At 41.1% G+C, this 20,595-nt stretch overlaps 1 protein-coding gene across 1 annotated transcript in view; it reads right to left on the bottom strand.

The window, feature by feature from the left end:
* The window catches only part of CNTNAP2 (contactin associated protein 2), a 1,947,395-nt gene that overhangs the window by 406,140 nt on the left and 1,520,660 nt on the right, over positions 1-20,595 (bottom strand). Inside the window, exon 14 of the mRNA XM_059172148.1 lies at positions 6,610-6,766. Coding sequence (XP_059028131.1) covers positions 6,610-6,766 — 157 coding nt within the window. The remainder of the gene's footprint in view (positions 1-6,609; positions 6,767-20,595) is intronic.

The following is a 20,595-nucleotide window of genomic DNA, read 5'->3' as shown; positions in this document are numbered from 1 at the left end:
TAAAGAGGAGACTTCCGTAAGACCCTCATATCCTGGTCCACTGTGTCAACTATTAACGGTTCATTTTGTGTGGTTTCCAGAACTTGTCTATACATGTATAAGGGTTATAGCTGTATATGCAATTTTTTAAAAAACAGATTCAGGGGCACCTGAGCCTGGGTGGCTCAGTGGGTTAAGCCGCTGCCTTCGGCTCAGGTCATGGTCTCAGGGTCCTGGGATCGAGCCCCGCATCGGGCTCTCTGCTCAGCGGGGAGACTGCTTCCCCCTCTCTTTGCCTGCCTCTCTGCCTACTTGTGATCTCTGTCTGTCAAATAAATAAATATTAAAATATTAAAAAAGACTCCTATCATACAGATTATTTGTCAACTTTCTTTTTGCATTTTTACTTTGGCCATTTTTCTATGCAAGTATTTGAGTGTCTACTCCCTTCTTTCCTTCAACAACCTAACATCAGTAATAATTATCTAAAATTCTATTGCTGGAAATTTCAGTTTGGGTTTCTTTTATTTTGATTACTACAAAGAATGGAAAATCCAGTACCTATATTTGTCCATATTTGTTCAAGAAAGGCAATGCCATATAGTAAAATGCTCAGAGTATGTGTTTAACTTTTGATAGCACTATCCAAACTGCCATTAAAAGGTGTCTTTCTTGCCATACTCTATACAGAGTGTATATTAAAAAAATTTTTTTCTTAACATGCCTTGTTGTGTACTATCTAAGCATGAGTTTGGAGTTGGCCTGCCCAGGGTTTGAATCTTAGCTCTGCCACTTACTAACTGTGTGACCTTGGGAAAGTAACTTAACCTCCTTGGGGAAGATAAAATAGTACTTTAATTATAAGGCCAATGTCATGTTTAAATGACATGATACATTCAAGCTCTTGAAACAAAGTCTGACACATAATTAATATTCCTAAATATTCACTATTATGATGCGAACAACATGGCAAATGAGAGTGCATATATAAATATTCTACTTTGAGTAAAAATAAACACGTTTCAGGGAAAAATATTTAAAAAGATTAGATGAAACTGTTTAGAAACCATGAAAAAGTGTGTAATGATTACTTTTCAAAATATTCTAAGTACTTAACAGTTGTTTGGTAGTAAGCTAACTGAATCAGTTGTTTCTGATTTTAAAACAGTAAAGAGGTTCTCTGCTGCCTATAAAGAGCTGGTCGTGGGTTATTTCTGGCCCAGGAAGGACAGACCTACAGAGAAGCCAGTTCCATTCGGGGTGAGTGGAATGGGACACGCAAGCAGGCATGTGCCTGGCCTTTCTCCGATGGAGGTGGGAACGGCCCACTAACTTTAACACGCGGACTTGCTCTCGGCTTTTCACCGGGCTCATCACCCCCTCTGTATGTGCTCATCGTGGCCAAGACACAATCACCCAGAAATTCTACAAGCAGAACGAGAGAGGGGCACTCAAGCAATGACTGGCACACCTTCACTGGTAATTGCGTTTTTGGAACTGCTAATTTCAGATGTGATGATTTAGCTCATTGGGTCAGGCTGCAAGAGACCAGGAATTATCCAGTGGTGGGCACTTTGCTGAGGCCAAGGCTCACTTAATTGGGATTCTGGCACGGTAGGTGGGAATATTTACTATTGCTGCGAATAGTAAATCATAAATGTTAAATTACATTCAATCTCAGAAATAACTGTGCAAAACTTCTCACAGCATAGATAATCAGGCAATCACTGAGATGGTTATAGTTCTCACAGGCCATTGTCGCTTTGCTGGGAGGCCTGCTTGTGTCGGGAGCTATAGTCTCGTTTATCCCAGCGCCATTTTTGTGTATTTTACTCTAGTGAATGATAATAAATGCTTAGATTGTTTTTCTTTAAGAAGAACATAAAATATGTGGTCTATTTGTTTAAACCTTAGGTTTAAAACTTAGAGATAGCTATAAACATTAAATTCATAAATCATTAAAAAGATAAAAACAATGTTAATAGTCTTCCTTGATCATGATGTTACAGAAAAACACTGGACTGGAAGTTTGGAAACCTGGGTCTAGATCTTCTCTCTGCTTCTCATTTCTAATATAATTTGTGGAACGTAATTTACATTGTCCTGGGCCCCCATTTTAAGTAACTGTAATTTAAGAAATTGTTAACAATTGTTGCTAGGGTTCCATTCAACATTCACATAGTAAAAGTAACACGTCCGCCTTTAATTTTAAACAATCATTTACGACGGCGCTTTACCAAATCTCTGCATGAACTGGGAAGGGTTATCTGTCTACGTTTTGCCGACACGGGAACTTAACAGAAGCCAGTTGTGCTGACGTAGGTCACACACACAGGAGAGGGCATGGCAGGGCTTCGCCCCATGTCAGCCTCCCTCCATTTTACTCAAATGACTCACAGGGAGTGAGGTTACGATTAGTGGAGAGAGTCACTTCCTTAGCTGGACACGGAGCCTGAAAGCCTGCGCTTTGGAAGTGGAACCTTCATTTGATCTTTCATGTATCACAGCAAGTGTGGTTTCACGTGTGTGAATTTCACTTGGACTCAGGCATGGGGTTTCCCGTCTCCCAAATCTCTTTGCGCTCATCTGTGGCAGGACAGAAAGATCTGGATCCCCCATGATCTTGGGAGCACAGTGAACCGGCTGGGAAGCACCCTCCCTTCTAGTCAAGGAGGTTGCACCTGAAGTCAGGTTCCTAGAAGGGCTGTGGCCGCTCCCTGTTCTGGGTGAAAAGAGGACCTCAGACAATGCCTGTGAACAGCTGTTTCCTTTGCGCAGCCAGTTGGTGCACTAAGATTACCTCCACCAACAACAATGCTCTCATTCTTGCCCTCTGGGAAGTCAGGGGAGCAAGGGTTTCCTTGGAACTAGACCCTGCTGTGTTCAGTACCGCAGTCTGGCTCCAGCATCTCTGCCTGAGGTCAGATGGGGCTGGAGGACCTACACCTTGTCTTTTGATGACGTCTGATGTGAGCCTCGCCAGTAGAGCCCATCCACCCCCTGTCACGTGGTGTCGTAGACTTGGATTTGGGATCTGTTGCTGGGCCAGAGCATGAAGGGACTCACTGTCCACAGTCTTTTTTCATGTCTAAAGATTCATTTGGAATCATTAAAACTTGGAGGGAAATTGCAGAGTGAAGAATTGCAAAGAACTATGTGTCCGTTACTACACAATTTACAGACTCTTTTCATAATCTATATTCCCATTTGCTCTCACGCTTGTCTGCCGATCGAGATTTATTTTTATTATACAGACAACAAATCTAAGTTTCGGAGTGGTTAAAAGCCGCCTCAAAAGAGGCAAATCCGGGCCATTTTAAGAACATTTTTAAAACATCCACAGAGCAGACCCTCTGGCAGAGGCTGGTGAGTTCAAAGACCAGTAAGCCCTCACTGGAAGCTCTCTTTCTTGTCTTAAATAGAGAAGATCATCTTAATAGCTATTTATTATAACCATATTCATTATATATTTCAGTTTACTCAAAATATAGTGCCTCTGTTAGGGGACATTAGAAAACTTTACAGAAGTGGAGAGGTGAGGGCTGGCGGTGAGGGTGTCTTCACTGCTACTAGTACAGAAGGGACCACACACCGGCCATCCCGGGGACCCTGAAAGACCGGGAACAGGTATGAGCCAATCAGGACTCTGGAGACTGGCGTGTCTGTGAGCCCCAGGGAATAGGTCTGTCTGCAAGGAGTCTTCCCATCTATGATCTGAATTCAGGTATGTTCTTGGAAGTGATTTCAAATGCAAATACATTTCTCTGAAATCTCTATCTCTTATCAGTAATCCCATTAATGGTGCCCCTCTGGATTTAGACAGGATGTTATGCCGGCAACTCCAACTTAATCCTTTCAAAGCTGAACTCCTCATCTACTGCTCAGAGCTTTATTCCTTAGCCTGATACGTGGCTTGGCTTCTGCTCCATTTCCAAGTGCCCAAAGGGGCATCTACCCAGACTTCTCCCTTTCTTCTCATACAGACCTATCTAGTCCTGCAGATACCACACCTCCCAAACATCTCCTACATTTTCCTTCTCCTTGGTGGCTGTGCCTTCAGCCTTTGATGCCTTTCAAGGACCGTTGTGGTCTCCCCGCCCCAGCCCCATGCTGACCTCCGTGGGGCTTGTGGCTGATAAATTCAAACTCCCACCACCCTTGGAAAAGAAGGGAAGCTCCAATGCTGGACCTCCCACTAACTGAGCAAGACTGCGGTTCCTCTCCTGTCCGTATTGCATTCCAAATCTACTTCACTGATGGCTCCCCAAACTGCCCGAGCTGTCTCGTGCTTCTCCTCCAAGACGATCTTCTAAGGAAGAGCGAGCCTAACAAATTCTTACTTCTCTTCCAAGCATCCTTTTTCCTGTGAGGCTCTTTCTAACCTTTTCCTCTAATCCTGCAGTTAGATTTAAATTTTCTTTTTTTCTTTTTAAAAAGGATTTTTACTTATTTATTTGAGAGAGACAGAGAGCGAGCGAGTGAGCGAGCATGTGAGCAGGGAGAGGCAGAGGGAGAAGCAGACTCCCTACTGAGCAGGGGGCCCGATGGCAGGGCTCAATCCCAGGACCCTGGCATCATGACCTGAGCCCAAGTCAGATGCTTAACCAACTGAGCCACCCAGGTGCCCCTAGATTTAAATTTTCTTCCACTGTTTTTGCTGTATCCTGCAATGACTTCTTCAGAGGACTGATTTTAATATGCTATTTCTGTGGGCTTTGTCCGCCAGCTAACTTTTGAGTTCTTTCAAAGACAAAGTGCATGTTCCATTTACCATCGTATCCCTAGCACTGACCACGATGTCTGACAAAAATGAATTTTGCTTGGATGCATGCACTAGATTTTCCTTTCCCTGACTACTGAACCGTCCTCCGTGGTAGGATGAACACTGCATTGCTAGACAATGAACCATCTGGGACGGTGCTCCCACGTCTCCTACTCGGAGAAAATGCACTCAAAGTCAGCTTCTTGAAGGGAACAGGAGTCAACGATGAAGAAACAAATGAATCAGAGTCCACAGACCTTGCTTAAGGACACACAGCCGGTAAAAAATGACAACAAGATCATAAATCCAGGCAGATCTTGTTCTTCCCATTCACGGTTTGCCCCGTACCTAGAAGAGTTGTTGGCACAGAAAATTCAATCGGCATCTGTTGAGTTAATGAGTGACTGCAGGAACGAATGAAAAGTTAACTTCAGAGCCCTGTGCCTTTGGCTTCCGCCCTCCTGACTTCCAGTCTTGGTGGAGTCTGTGAATATGTGTGTAGAGACATCTTTCAAACAAATAAAATTAAAAACAGAATATCATGATTTTCTCTTTACAGTAAACCACAATTAAAGATTAATGGAGGGGCGCCTGGGTGGCTCAGTGGGTTAAAGCCTCTGCCTTCGGCCTGGGTCATGGTCCCAGGGTCCTCGGATCGAGCGCCACGTCGGGCCCTCTGTTCAGCGGGAAGCCTGCTTCCTTTCCTCTCTCTCTGCCTGCCTCTCTGCCTACTTGTGATCTCCGTCTGTCAAATAAATAAATAAAATCTTTAAAAAAAAAAAAAAAAGAGTAAGGTAGCTATTTCTGCATGCACGCACATTTATGCACGATTCCAGAACACTGGGATATATGGGCTTGGCAATTCACTTCGTTTACTAAAAGAAAAATGGCTTTTGGAAAATAGGTAGACACCGACCTGGAAATCACATAACTTTACGTTCAGAATTAGTTTTCTGTTAACTGGTAGAATGAACTTGTCAATTTCCTTCTAAATAGTGTGAAACACAGGCAGACCGAAGTAGACTGTGTGTGTTCTTGAGGAAATTCAGAGCCAGATTCGTGCCCTCCGCTGCTGTCCAGAGGCAGGAGAGGAACACAGAAGGCCCTCGTTGGTTCTGACATCGTGAGAAGCAGGTGCACCCTGTGTGCTTCTGGGGAGAGCCCTACTTCGGTTTATAGTCTTCCACCCAAACTTCTGGGGCCTCTCTTTTTCATGCTGAATGACAGCTGATTTTATCTTTGTCTGTTACTGACACAGACCCAGCCATCCACTGTGAAGCAGAACAAAAGCCAGGAAAGTGATGAAAGAACCCCGAAATAGATCTTTCTTGAACTGATCAGTATCAGAGTTATAAACAGTTCAAGGCAGGAAGGAAAGGAGATCCGTGAGCACTGTTGCTGAAGACAGAGCAAGGAACGACTTTTTCCCTTCCCTTCCCCTCCCCACTCCTTTTTTCTTGTGCAGCTACTCAAAGCAAACAGGATCGGAAGGGGAAGCATACACAGGAGACTGTTCACCGTGGACAGTCCCCGGCCCCGCGCGTGAGCTCCCTGCTCACAGTCATTCCCTCCACTGCTACAAAGCACATTTAACAGTGTAAATCACCTTCTGCTACATGGTTCATTATTCTTCTACTGAGTAAAACAGAAACACATCAATTATGTGTCCGCTTATTTCTGAATGCACACCCTCGTAACACTGACCTCTCTCTGTTTTTATATTTTTGTGTGTGTTTCTGACCGTTGTCACCCGGGTTAGCTCCCAAACACTCCTAACCCTTCCTCTTATTATTTCAGCAATTTTCAATGTTCTCTGCTACAGAATTAGTCTGACCGAAAGGCACACGAGGAGGGGAGCTTGCACTCACCACTGCTTGTAATCCGCGTCACAGTTACAGTAGTATCTGGGGTCTGTGCAGTTCCGCTCGATGCCGCAGGCGCACTTCTGAATGCCAGGCCCGGAGCCGCCCCAGTAGTAATGCTTCTCATTGGCTTTGCCGACCCACCAGGTGTAAGGGCTGCCATCTATGAGAAAAGGGAAAGACGCCATGAAGTGGGCTAGGCTTGACCACGCTGATGTCAACTGTACACCTCCATCCCCAGAGGCAGTGTTGAGCCCTGGTAGACTGAACATCACGTTACCCTCTCACAAGTAAATGTATTTCAATCAAAGGAATATTTAATAAAAAAAAAATACAACAGGGAAAAAAAAATACAACAGAGAATGGGAAGCCTACGTTTTCCCACCAGGATAGGTACCTCTTTCCCTGGAAGAAGCTTGGACGTTCAAGCTTCAGTAACTTAGGTGTCTACTCAGAAGAGAGGCTGGCCAGATGGGGATAACCATGATGAAGGCATGTAGTTGGGGCACTGACTCTGTAAATTACAGCTAAGTTCATGACTAATTGTGCTTTTCTGGGAAGCAATAGTCAAGAGGATCATAAACTATCAGAGTCAAATGACCTTCATTGTATCTCAGTCTGATCCCCTTATTTTACAGGTAAGGAAACTGAGGTTTAGAAAGCTGAAGGGATTCTCTCAATCACACTGTAGATCTGTTCCAGCCAGAAATTCGACGCTGTATCTCATAAGACATCATACAACGCTCTTATACAATACTTGTGCCTTTATTATTTGGCCTAATATTCACTCATGTATTGGCTCATTCATCCAATCATCAAACATCACTTGAGTTTCCATTGTGTGTTAAACATGGTAAGAAACTCAGCAGAATTGATGGAAGAAAATGATACAGATTGAACCTAGTAAGATTTACGACACACAGGAGCCCGAGTGAGGGAAAGGAGACCATGAAGGAAGGTTTCCTAGAAGACATAAGATATTGGAGCTAGGTGTTGAAGGCTGAATGGGCATTACCCAAGAGAATAAGGACGTAAGAGAGGTAAACGCTTGTGGGCAGAGGCAGCAGAATGCAAAAATCAGAGAGAGAAAGTTCTAAATGGAAAACATACGTAGGAGTGTATAGGTAGAATACAGAAAAATAAAATAGGGCTGAAGAAGTATGTTTGAAATTCAATCAATATTTCAAATATAATAATAGGGCTGAAGTAAAATAGGGCTGAAAAAGTATGTTTGAAAGGGTAGCAGGGTTAGTAGTAGTAGATGAGCGCCTCATACACAAAAAATCTTTGTTCAAATAAGAAATTACTTCACATTGGTTTATTCTTGTAAGTGCTTACTTCCTCCCAACACAAAGAGACTGGACTTCATCCTGTAAGTAATGTGAACCAATTTAAGGATTTAATGCAGGCAATTATCAAATTTATATTTTAAAGATCTATACAGTCTGATGAAAGATTTCTGGGAGATGAAGTCAGGGAGGCCAGATGTGATGCTCCTATGTTAACACAGAAAGAAATAATAAAACAGAGTGGAAATGGAGAGGAAGATAAATTAGAAAGAGCTTAGTGAGATATAATTGGTGTAGGATTTTGGGATTAGGGTGGGAGGAAGGGTCGGAAGTAATCTCCCTACTTCTGGCTTGGCTGATGTGTTCCTTCCTACCTTCCTTCTTAGGTAGGAAGGTAAGAAGTTTGGGGAATGTTGAAGAAAGGATGATGAATTCAATACATAAACTAGGCAATTGGCTGTAGAAGACTGGATCTTAGGAACATTCTTTGGGCTGAAAATCATATTTTAGAAAACATGAGTGTTAAAGAGACAATACTGGTTGCAGGAGAGACGCCACTGAAATCTGCTGGATTACAGGAACACTTGAAGAAGAAAAAGAGAGGCAGATGGCCATCACGGACCCAGTAGAGGGAGCAGTCAGAAAATAAGCAAAGTACTTCCAGAAGACAGAGTGTTCAGAATTACCAGATTATTTCATAGGGAAATCCATGGAGATGAGAATCTTAACTTTTTCTTTTAATTTGACAGCTGCAAGGTCACAGGAGACTTTGTTGGAAGGAGTTTCAGATGAATGATGGCAAGATGAAGCCAGGCAGCGGCAGGCGGGGGAGGGTATGGAGGGGACGGACGGGAGGTCCTAGGAACAGCTTCTCTTGCAGGAGCCTGGGAGGGAATGGAATCTATTGGGGGTGGTGCCAGCCAGGAAGCTAAGAAGGCCAGTCAATTAAAATCTTCAGGTGTATGGCTAGAATTTCATTAGGAGAACTCACCCACCATTTTGGGATGCTAGGTAGACACTTCTGCCAGTGTCTGCTTGCTGTACAAGTGCTCAGAAATAAAAATGAGGCAAGAGCCACACTGGAATTGCATGAAGATTGCTGCAGAACTGTCGTAGATACACCAATCATTTTTTTTTTAAGGTAGACAATTTATTTTTATTACTGAAGTATAGTTGACATATGATGTTATATTAGTTTCAGGTGTACAACATAGTGATTCAACAATTCTATACATTACTCAATGCTCATCATAGTAAGGACAGTCCCCATCTGTCACCATACAATGTTACTACAATATTATTAACTGTATTCCCACTGCTGTACTTTTCATCTTTGTGAGTTATTTATTTTATAACTGGAAGTTTGTAACTCTCAACCCCCTTCACCTGTTTCACCCACCTCCCACCCTCTTTCCTTCTGGCCAACCATCAGTCTGTTCCTTGTTTTTATGACTCTGGCTTTTTGTTTGTTCATTCGTTTTGTTTTTTAGATTCCACGCATAAGTGAAATCATATGGTATTTGTCTGTCTTTGACTTATTTCATTTAGCATAAGACCCTTTAGGTCTATCCATATTGATGTAAATGACAAGATTGCATTATTTTATGACCAAGTAATATCCTATTACACACACACACACACCATCTTCTTTATCCATTCATCAGTCAATGGACACTAAGGTTGCTTCCATATCTTAGCTATTATAAATAATATTGCAATAAACATAGGGGTGCATATATCTTTTCAAGTTAGTGTTTTTGCTTTCTCTGTGTAAATACTCTGTAGTGGAATTGCTGGATTGTATGGTAGTTCTATATTTAATTTTTTAAGGAAACTCCATACTGTTTTCCACAGTGGTTACACTACATTCCCACTAATAGTATATGAGGGTTTCCTTTTCTCTACATCTTTGCCAACACTTGTTACTTTTGTCTTATAGATAATAGCCATTTCACTAGCATGAGGTAGTATCTCCCTGTGGTTTTGGATCGTATTTCCATGATGATGAATGATGTTGAGTTTCTTCTCATGTGCTTGTTGGCCATCTGGATGTCTTCTTCAGAAAAATGTCTTATTCACATCCTCTGCCCATTTTTAATCAGATTATCTGGGGATTTTTGGATGTCCAGTTGTATAAATTCTTTATATATTTTGGATATTAACCCCTTATTGGATATGTCATTTGAAAATATCTTCTCCTAGTCAGTAGATTGTCTTTTCATTTTCTTGATGGTTTCCTTTGCTGTGCAAAAGCTTTTTTTTTATCTTGGTATAGTTTATTTTTGCTTTTATTTCCCTTGCCTGAAGAGACATATCCACAAATATGTCACTAAAGCTGATGTCTAAGAGATGACTGGCTATGTTTTCTATTAGTAGTTTTAAGGGTTCATGTCTTATATTTAGGTCTCTAATTCATTTTGAATTTATTTTTATGTATGATGTAAGAAGGTAATCCAGTTTCATTCTTCGCATGTAGCTGTCCAGTTTTCCCAACAAATTTTATTGAAGAGACTGTATTTTCCCCCATTGTATATTTTTGCCTTCTTTGTGTTGATTCACTGACCATATAAGGGTGGGTTTATTTCTGGGCTCTCTATCCTGTTCCAGGGATATATGTGTCTTTGGGGTGTGTGCGTATGTGTGTGTGTGTGTGCACGTGCGCACACACATGTGTGTGCCAGTATCACACTGTTTTGATTACTACAGCTTTGTAATATATCTTAAAATTTGGTATTTTGATACCTCCAGTTTTGTTCTTCTTTCTCAAGATTGTGTTGGCTATTTGGGGTCTTTTGTGGTTCCATACAAATTATAGGATTATTTGATGTAGTTGTGTGAAAAATGCTAGTGTTTTTTTTTTTTTTTTTTTTTTTTGACAGAAATTGCATTGAATCTATAGATGGCTTTGGGTAGTACGAACATTAATTCTTCTAATCCCTGAGCATTTGTTTGGGTTGTCTTCAATTTCTTTTATTAATATCTTATAGTTTTCAGGGTATAAGTCTTTCACCTCTCTGGTTAGTTTTTTTTAAATTTTTTAAAAGATTTTATTTATTTATTTGACAGAGATCACAAGTATGCAGAGAGGCAGGCAGAGAGAGAGAGGGGGGAAGCAGGCTCCCTGCTGAGCAGAGAGCCCGATGCAGGGCTTGATCCCAGGACCCTGAGATCATGACCTGAGCCAAAGGCAGAGGCTTAAACTGAGCCACCCAGGAACCCCCTCTTTGGTTAGTTTTATTGCTAGATATTTATTATATGTTTTGGTGCAACTGTAAATAGGATTGTTTTTACAGTGGGCAATTTAAAGTCATGAAACTCTTCTGGGAGGTTCGGGCTTGATGTTGTAAATGAGCAAACACTCCAAACTTAGAAAGGCATTAGACAGTCTCCTACTTCATACATATTTCTAGGTTTTCCACTTGTGCTGACTTAATTTGGAAAAGTTATTATTTTTTCCCTTTGCTAGATCATTTATATCATAAGAATTTTTAAAAATATATTTGACCTGATCTGGTGAACAGCAGAAAGGGAGATTTCAGTACCCTGTTCTGAAGGAAGGAAGAGGCCAGGTCTTTGAGATAAGGGTCCGCTCGGAAGCCCTATCTTTTACCTATGTGCGCCATGTCCCAGAATAAAGACAGCTGTGCTTGCTTTCTGAATTCAAGGTGTTTTTGTTTGGGCGCTTCCTTCTCTCTTCTCTTCCCATCAGGGTAGAGAGTAAGAGCATCCACACTGATGTTTCCTAGTGTTGGAACCATGACCAATAACAAACTATTCTCTTTCGAGGCAGTCAAAACTTTAAAAAAATAAGGCTTGAAAAATTCCATTTAAGGAAGCTATAAAACCTGAGCCAGGCCAGCCGGCCAGTAACCTGAATAAGGTCTCTGTTGATTCCATCTCTAGGCCATGTTACAGGGAGAGGGCAAAGGTGGGCAGTACCATGCTGACCTTGCAAATGTCCCTGGGGCCTTCCAGACCACAACTTGACCCCAAAAATGTAGAAACATGACCTAGACTGGCTATCACATCTATTTATCACACTGCATCTCTTCGAGGTGACCTAATGCTAAGTTCTTTCCCTCAAAGGAAATTTTGGTTACTATCATTGTTTGGGAAACTAGGAGATACCAACATATCGGGTAGAGGGGACGAAACAAAGCAGACATCTGTAGAACTGGGGTAATGGACTGTCTGGCAGGAAACTCCCCTGCCCTACTTGTCATTCAAATAGCCCTTGGAAGAGTCTATATCTAAAACTTCAGTTCAGTTTCAATTTATGTCTTCCAGCAACCGATAGAAACAACTTAACACTGTTATATTTCCATTATAGACAGTGATGGTAAATTGCACTAGTGAGAGAAGTTGAACGTGGTTCAGTATTCTTTATAAAAATCAGAACAATGTCAGTAAAAGGAGCAAGGTAACTTTCAGTCTCTCCTTTAGCATGAGATTCTGAGAAATGTGTGGTAGGGGAAATGGACCAGGGAGCCCATGGATTCCTAAAAGCACCTGTGGGGAATAGGCAGAAACCCCCCACCCCCCATCCCCCCAAAGAGAGGAAGTTTCATTGTCATGTTGTTTGGGCAGTGGTTATTCCAGCAGGAGGCCTGAACTCTGGGGGATCTAGGCTCTGAGCTAATCTTACTTGGCAGAACCCTCAGTTCCTATAGGGAGAGACTCTTAGTAGATACCAGGGTGGGATCCAGCAGGATGATCTGCACTGACGGTTCCCTTTTTCAGTGCAGGAGGCACCAGGCTAGTGAGCAGGAAAGAGTGGCCCAATTTCCCAGTTCTTCCCCATCTCTCACCATTGACTGGAGCCACGTATAACCTTATATGGCTACTGTTTCCAGTTAAGGTAACACCAGATCGAAGCTACTTTTTTTCCCCCCTCCAAGGAAAATAAGTAAGCACAGTACAAAATGTTCTGCCATGAACAGAAGCAAGTCAGTGAGAAACCCATATGCTGGGAAGAAAGCAAATTGTACCCTTTGTTATTGGCATTGGCACATTTCGGTTGAATCAAATCACTGTAACTAAAATAAATTATTAATTTGGCACATATTTTGTATTCAGCAAGGAAATGGTTCAATTTGCATTGAACAAAGAATTGCCTTATTCCAGTGCTATGCTAATGAAGTACTACCCTTTGCCTTACAAATCATTATTTACCTGTTAATTGGCTCTGGGGAAAAGCAGTTAAAGGTGATAAAAATGGAAAGACTTTCAAAAGACAAGAATAAGAAGTGGTTAGAAGAGAAATAATTTAATTATCCAGGGCCACGGGTTTAAGAACTTCTGTAACCTCAAAATACGAAGATTTCTGTTAACTACACGCAGTGGGCGTAGCCACTGGGACAAGTTTAACAAAACCGTATTCAAAGTTGACCAAAGTAAGACACGTTGTATTCAAACAACCAGAGTAGCGATTGAACCACATACAATCACTGCACTGTCTGCGCTCAAGCTCAAGCTTCCTTATGCTGAAGGGGAGGAAGGAGGAAGAGGCCACCTGCTTCTCAGGACTTGAAGAAACCAAGAGACTCTCGGTTTACTTTCACCCACTAACACGTTGAGAGAGACCCTAGGACAGGTGCATGGGGACCTTTGGATGAAAATGTGCGATTTTTGAGATGTGCTCTTTCATAGTTCTGGGCTACACAAAGAACCTTGATATCTGCTTAAGTTATGTTATCATGGCGCACTCCCAGAGAAGACCCCGCCCGTACGGTCCCTGGGACACTTACACCTCATCCACTTCTAGAGGGCATTAAAAACAATACCACAGGGACGCCTGGGTGACTCAGTTGGTTGGACGACTGCCTTCGGCTCAGGTCATGATCCTGGAGTCCTGGGATCGAGTCCCGCCTCGGGCTCCCAGCTCCATGGGGAGTCTGCTTCTCCCTCTGACCTCCTCACTCATGCTCTCTCTCACTGTCTCTCAAATAAATAAATAAAGTCTTTAAAAACACACACCACACACACACAATACCACAAGGTTTACAATCTCTGAAATGAAAACATCAAAGAACATTTTCAGCTTGATGAAACCCAGTTTTATTTTGTCTACTACTATCTATTTACCTACGTGTTCTGTTAGAGACTCACAGGGAACTGTTTAGCAGGGCGAACAGCAGGTACAAACTGCAGCAGAAACCTGCCTTTCAGAGCTCTGCTTGGTGTCCCCTGGGGGCAGCTCCCTCACTGGTCCCTGTCGTCCCGCACCAGGCAACAACCTGGCTGTTGAAGCCCCTGCGGTGCGGGACGGATCCGCTTGCTATAGAAGTGACTCTTGCTCTGGAAACTCTCCCATCTCCTCCCCTGTCCAATCTTCACCAAAGCACAACCGAATCTTTGCCCCTCCACCACACCAATTTCAGCGGACTGCTCCGATCTGATGACGGCACTCTGTGGCAAGGCACACACAGTGAGGACAGGGGCCATCTTTAATTGGCGTAATTCTAGACCCTAGGCACAAAGCACTCGTTACCTGTGAGAACCTTCCTTGCCAGACAAATAACCTAGAGAAGAAGGAAGGTAAGACCTCACAGTAAGTGCTGGGCTGGGCTGGTGCGAAGAGGAAATTTGGAGGTGCTGAAGCTGCTACAGAGCCCTCCAGAGAATCTGCTAGCAATAATTTGGAAGATGAAGCAGGCCACATTCCCCTCTTCCGTCAGTATGAGATGTGAACCATCACAGCTAATGCCCGGTCTCACAGCTCCCCTTGCCCCCAGGCACAGGCCGTCAGTCCTAGAATTCTCTGCCTTAAATACAGGCAGCCCCCCTTCTTCAATATGTAGAGTTTGTCCCCATGCAGTCACTTCTGAGAACTGGACCAGTGGAAGTCTCGGGATTCTTCTAGAAAGATGAGGGGTGGAGGGTGAAGTCGTGGAGTGATTGCTTTTGTGGTTTTTCTCTCTAAGAGCAGGACATTAGTAGAGAGAAGGGTTTCCAATTTACCTGAGAGAGTTTCCACCTGAGGTTCTTATCAACGCCCTGGCCTACAAAATAGTATCTACAGAATAACAATCTCAGAGGAGGATCTGGGGACCCGGTCACTAAGGCCCTGATGATTCTCATCGTCAGACAGACCTGCTGTATCCTGACCTGAGGACAGCGTGGGTTTAGGTCACAGACTACTGAGAGGCTGGAGCCCGGCTCCCACTGGAACACTGAGCTAGGACTTCACTTTCCAGGTAAGATATGAAAAGGTGACAGTGGGGTTTACTACAGCAACACCTCCATTTAAAATACCTTTTTTTTTTTTTTTTTTCAGAATAGTCATTGTAACCTTTCTTTTTTTCAAATTTCATAACTGTGGTTCTGATTCCAAATGCCTGTATTTTACTCTTTAGATTAAGAGCTTTAAAAATAAAATGAAACATCCTGTATCTTGGCATTTTACAGATAACTTCATTTTACAGCACTTCAAGCTGCCTACAAATTTTGTGAAACAGCTTATTAAACCTGATAATAACATTTTTCTTTTGTTTCCTAGCCATCTGATTCTATGTTAATGGAAAGACCAAACAAAGAATGAATCCAAAAAAGTCTTACAGAGTTCATATTACCAACAGTGTTGTGAAGTTGGGAAAACTCATAATTTTGAAGTTATAATATAAACATTCAATATGGTGGTGAAAGGTGAGCATTTCTCTCTTTGTGATGAATGTCACTAAACTCATTTGATTAGGGATGAACAGAAATGAATGCCGTTGATTAGCCTCCTAGTACATCTTTTAGGATTATGCTGGATTCTACTATATTTTATGAATTTGAATGGGGACCAAATTTAGAAGTGGAGAACTGAAGTTCAGATCAAAATGGACCCGAACTGAAATGTTAGTTAATTAAAAATTAATTTTACTGCATAATATTTAAAATGATTTTATTGAACTGAACTTAATAGATTTCAATCAAGGACTGATTCCACTGAGCGGCATTTGATTGAACTGAATCAAATCACTTTGAATCCTATTCAAATGAATTAGATTTTATTAATTTGAACAGAATTGAAGTGACAGCTCAGATGGGAGTTCGTTATTCTGAGCAGTATTAAAGAGAACAGAATAGGCCAACGCACTCTATGTTAACTTGGCCGTATGTTCCACAGAGGTCATGGCATTTGTGGACCCCGTTAGTTACTCTGGCTAATTCTAATTCCTTCGTACCATGGCCCCAGGAACAAGTGGGACTAGTAACACCAAAGTGATCAGTGCAACCACATGCTACTGCATGTGGATTTAATAATATGCTTTTCTAGTCTTTTCCACCCAAAAAGCCCTGACCAATTACTTTAAATGTTTCTTTTCCTCATTACAGAATGAATTTAGAGGGAATTAAACTGGATGTCAGGGATGGTGACTGGATTGAGTACTGGCTGTTCCCTTTATTTCATTTTTCATTAAATACTGTATTTGTTTGTTTAAAACATGTCTTACCCCAGGCCCATCATTTATATTGAAATATTCGGTATCTTGTTCCTTGACTTTCATCAAATGATAATAGACGCATTTCAGCTTATTTCATATTTAAAGGACAACTGTAACTTTAACAGGTTAATTTAAACAACTGTAATTTTTAAATTAGTAGCAAAATAGTGCTTTGCAACTGAAATGGTACTCTACATAATCAAGAGTCACCTTTTCAGTGCTGGGGAGGCAATTTGGGGAATGGGGGTGAAAACCCAATTCCCAATCGAAGTTCCTGAGTTAGCGGAAAGACCATGTTCAATAATTTACAATTATCATGCCTTGATATAACAATTATTCTTTGATATCTAATAGGGCATACACATAATAAGATGGAAAAAATACACACAGATGTCATAGGAGCAGGCAATGGGTCCTCAGGTTCAGGCAATGGGTCTTTTAGGATTTTGGAGAAAGAAACAATTACCAAGGATCAAGGTGGACAGGAGGGTCTCCATAAGGAGGCAGATCTGAGAGCAGCTTTGATGGAGCCAGGAAACCAGGAGGAAGTTAAGAGCATTTCAGCATCTCCTAAATGGCTGTGCCAAGGTATGAGGCCAGAAAACATCTGACTTTTTTTCTGGAACTATGGGGTAATCAGGCTGCTGGGAGCAGTGTAGCAAAGCAGAATTTATGGTTGGAGAAGTGGTTTTGGGGTACTTTCACAGTGTTTGCACTTTAGTTCTTAAGTAATGTGGAGCCTACTTAAAAACTTTTTAGATGTTAAAGGGTGCTTGGGTGGCTCTGTCGGTTAAGAGTCTGACTTCTGATTTCAGCTCAGGTCATGATCTTGGGTCCTGGGGTTGAACCCAGTGCTGGGCCCGAGCTCACTGGGGAGTCTGCTTCTCCCTCTGCACCATCCACCCCTCTTCACGTGCGCATGCACACGCACACTCACTCTCTCTCCCCCAAATAAATAAATAAACAAATAAAATTTGGATGTTAAAATATTTTACACACACAAATACAAGTCATATAAACACGAAGTTTAATATCTTTTGACATAGGTAGAAAGAATAATAAAATAGACTCGTGCTTAGTTTAGTATCAATTATTATGGTATCGGCTCTTTGAATATATCACACTTTATTAATTCTAATATTAATCAACATTGGGCTATGTCTAGGTGTTTGCTCTTTCAACATGCTTTGTGAAAATGCCTAAGAGTTTTGAGCACGATCCTATAGTGCCATTGTTAGGTCACATGGTTTGTGCATTTTGAAATTGTTCATCCAAAGCACTTGCATGAAAGCAGAATCCTCCTAGCAGTACATAAAACTTGAAAATCCTTGACAATCCTTGGTATTGTGCTGTTAACTTGTGACAAGTGGTGAGTGACAAAGAGTACATCTTTTTGGTTTCAGTTGTACTTCACTGATTACTTCTAAGATTGTTCGCCTTTCTAAGTTTATTCATTTATCTTTCCTTATTTAAAACAGTCTTTTCATACTTTTTCCCCATTTTCTTATTGGATTTTTTGTGTGTGTGTGTTTTATTGACTTGTAGAAAGTGCTAGGAAGATAATTTATTAATAATGGTAATGATGTAAATTTTACTTTTTCTTTTAAAGATCTTATTTATTTTAGAGAAAGTGCAAGTGGGGAGAGGGACAGGAGAGGGAGAAAAAGTCAAGCAGACTCCACATGGACCATGCGTGAGGTGGGGCTGAGTCTCATGACCCAGAGATCATGACCTGACCTGAGCTGAAATCAAGAGTCAGATGATTAACTGACTGAGCCACTCGGAGGCCCTGTAAATTTTACTTTATTGGTGCTTTTAATGAGGAAACATTCTTAATTTTTTTTAGGTGAAGTTAACATTTCCTTATTTATTTATTGCCCTGATATAATAAAAATATTTTTGTCTACTTTTTCATTATTATTTGTTTTTATTTTTTATCATTTATTTATTACTTACATTATTATTCATTGCTTTTATTTATTATTCGTATTATTATTTATTATCTACTTTATTGTTATTTATTGCCATGATAGAATAAAAATATTTTTGTCTACTTTTTTTTTGAAGATCTTAACGCTTTACCATTTCTATTTATTTATTTATTATTTTTATTTTTGTTTTGTAAAGTAAGCTCTACACCCAGCATGGGGCTAACACTCACAAGCCTGAGAGCAAGAGTGACTGAGACACTCTACTGACTGAGACAGCCGGCCCTCACTGTTTACCCATTCCAGTTAGTTCTTTAAATCACCCGGAATTAATTTTGTTAATGATATAACACAGGGATCCAATATGATCTCTTTTCCTAACTTTGTATTCAGAAGAGGCAAGTCATGGGAATGGAACCCAGACTGGTGGTCGCCAGTGGCAGGGGAAGAGAGGAATGGGCAGCGGCTGCTTAGTGGACTTCCCCTTGGGGAGGGAGTGGACTTCCCCTTGGGGATGATGACCACTGCTGGCAGACGCAGGTGGTGGTTGTGTGACACTGCGAACGCACTGACCACCACAGAAATGCTCACTTACTGGGCCCCTAAAGAGTTTCAACGCCATCAAAAAGAAAAAGAAAAAGAAAATCCTGGCAGGACTTTAAACTGAATGACTCCGAATCAGTAGATAAATTCGTGAGAAATTTACAAACTTACAAGATGCACTTACCCTATTTACTATCATGATAAATCTGTCCGTTTAGATGTTTTTAAACATTTTTCAGTAAACTTTGTAACTTTTTTGGTAAAGAATTTACATATTTGTTAGATTTATTCATAAATGGCAGGCTTTTAAACATAAAATAGTCTAAAACTTTGTGCTATTTTGTATGGAGATACAATTGAATTTTTTATGTTTATAGTACATCCAGAAACTTGTTAAACTCTCTTATTAGTTCAACAAATTAATCCATTGATACTTTAATTTTCCCAAGCCTACCTTTTTTATTTATGAATAATGTTAAGTTTGTTTCTTCCCTTCTATTCTATGTCTCTTTTTAACTTATTTCCTGTCTTAATGGTTATGATCTACTGCTCAATGTTAAACTATATTAGTGATGAGCGTTTCCCCTATGTTTACTGATTTTATGGAAAATGCTTTTAATGTTTAACCATTAAGTGCAATGTTGCCATCACCTTTATTTTTTTTTTAAGATTTTACTTATTTATTTGACAGACAAGAGATCATAAGTAGGCAGAAAGGCAGGCAGAATGGGGGGAGAGGCAAGCAGGCTCCCCACGGAGCAGAGAACCTGATGCAGGGCTCGATCCCAGGACCCTGGGATCATGACCTGAGCTGAAGGCAGAGGCTTTAATCCACTGAGCCACCCAGGTGCCCCTTGCTGTCACCTTTAAAAAAAACATTTCATCTTTTTGTTTAAGCGAGTTCCCCTTCCATTTCCTATTTGCTAATTTTTTTAATATTCAATGCTTTGTCTGCATTGAATGAGATGATAATATGCCCCCCCCTTTAGTTGTTAATGTGGTAAACTGCATTTATAGATATCTTTTCAATGATGGTACTTGTAAAATAATCAACTTTGTTGAGATAAATCACTCTTTATATATATATTGGATTCTTTGCTCATTTGTTTTGGATTTTTGCTACTATGTTCATGAATGACATTGGCCTGACATTTCTCCATGTTGTATTATCACTATGCCTTGGTATCAAGTTAATACTGGCTTCAAAGAATGGTGTGAGCACTGTATAAGATTGAAATCGTTCCAGGATGCCTGGGCTCAGCTGGTTAAGTGTCTTCAGCTCAGGTCATGATCCCAGGGTTCTGGATGGAGCCCCACACTGGGATCCTTGCCAAGCGGGGAGCCTGCTTCCTCCTCTGCTTGCCGCTCCTCCTGCTTGTGCTCTCTCTCTGACCAATAAATACAATATTAAAAAAAAGATTGGAATCATTCCTAAATTATCTGAGGCTAATAAAATTTAATGTCTTTGTTATAAGATCATATCCATTTATATTTCTGCTCCTGCATATCTGCTGTACTTATTTATGTGTTGTATTTTCTATGATTTTGTCTATTACATCTAAACATTTAAATAAATTGGTAAAGGGTTGTATTTATGTCCCCCTTTAGTGTCCTTTCTTCTGAAGTCTACTTAGAAGCTTATAGAGTTCACTAATCTTTTTAAAGAATAGACTTTGTTGATATTTTAAGATTTAGGAGCATGGAGCCTGATGTAGGGCTTGATCTCACGACCCTGAGATCACGACCTGAGCTGAAATCAAGAGTCGGACGCTTAACTGACTGAGATACCCTGGTGCCCCT

This window comes from Mustela lutreola, chromosome 4 (assembly GCF_030435805.1).
Source record: "Mustela lutreola isolate mMusLut2 chromosome 4, mMusLut2.pri, whole genome shotgun sequence".
Classification (NCBI taxonomy): Eukaryota; Metazoa; Chordata; class Mammalia; order Carnivora; family Mustelidae; genus Mustela; species Mustela lutreola.
This window is presented reverse-complemented; position numbering and strand designations above follow the sequence as displayed.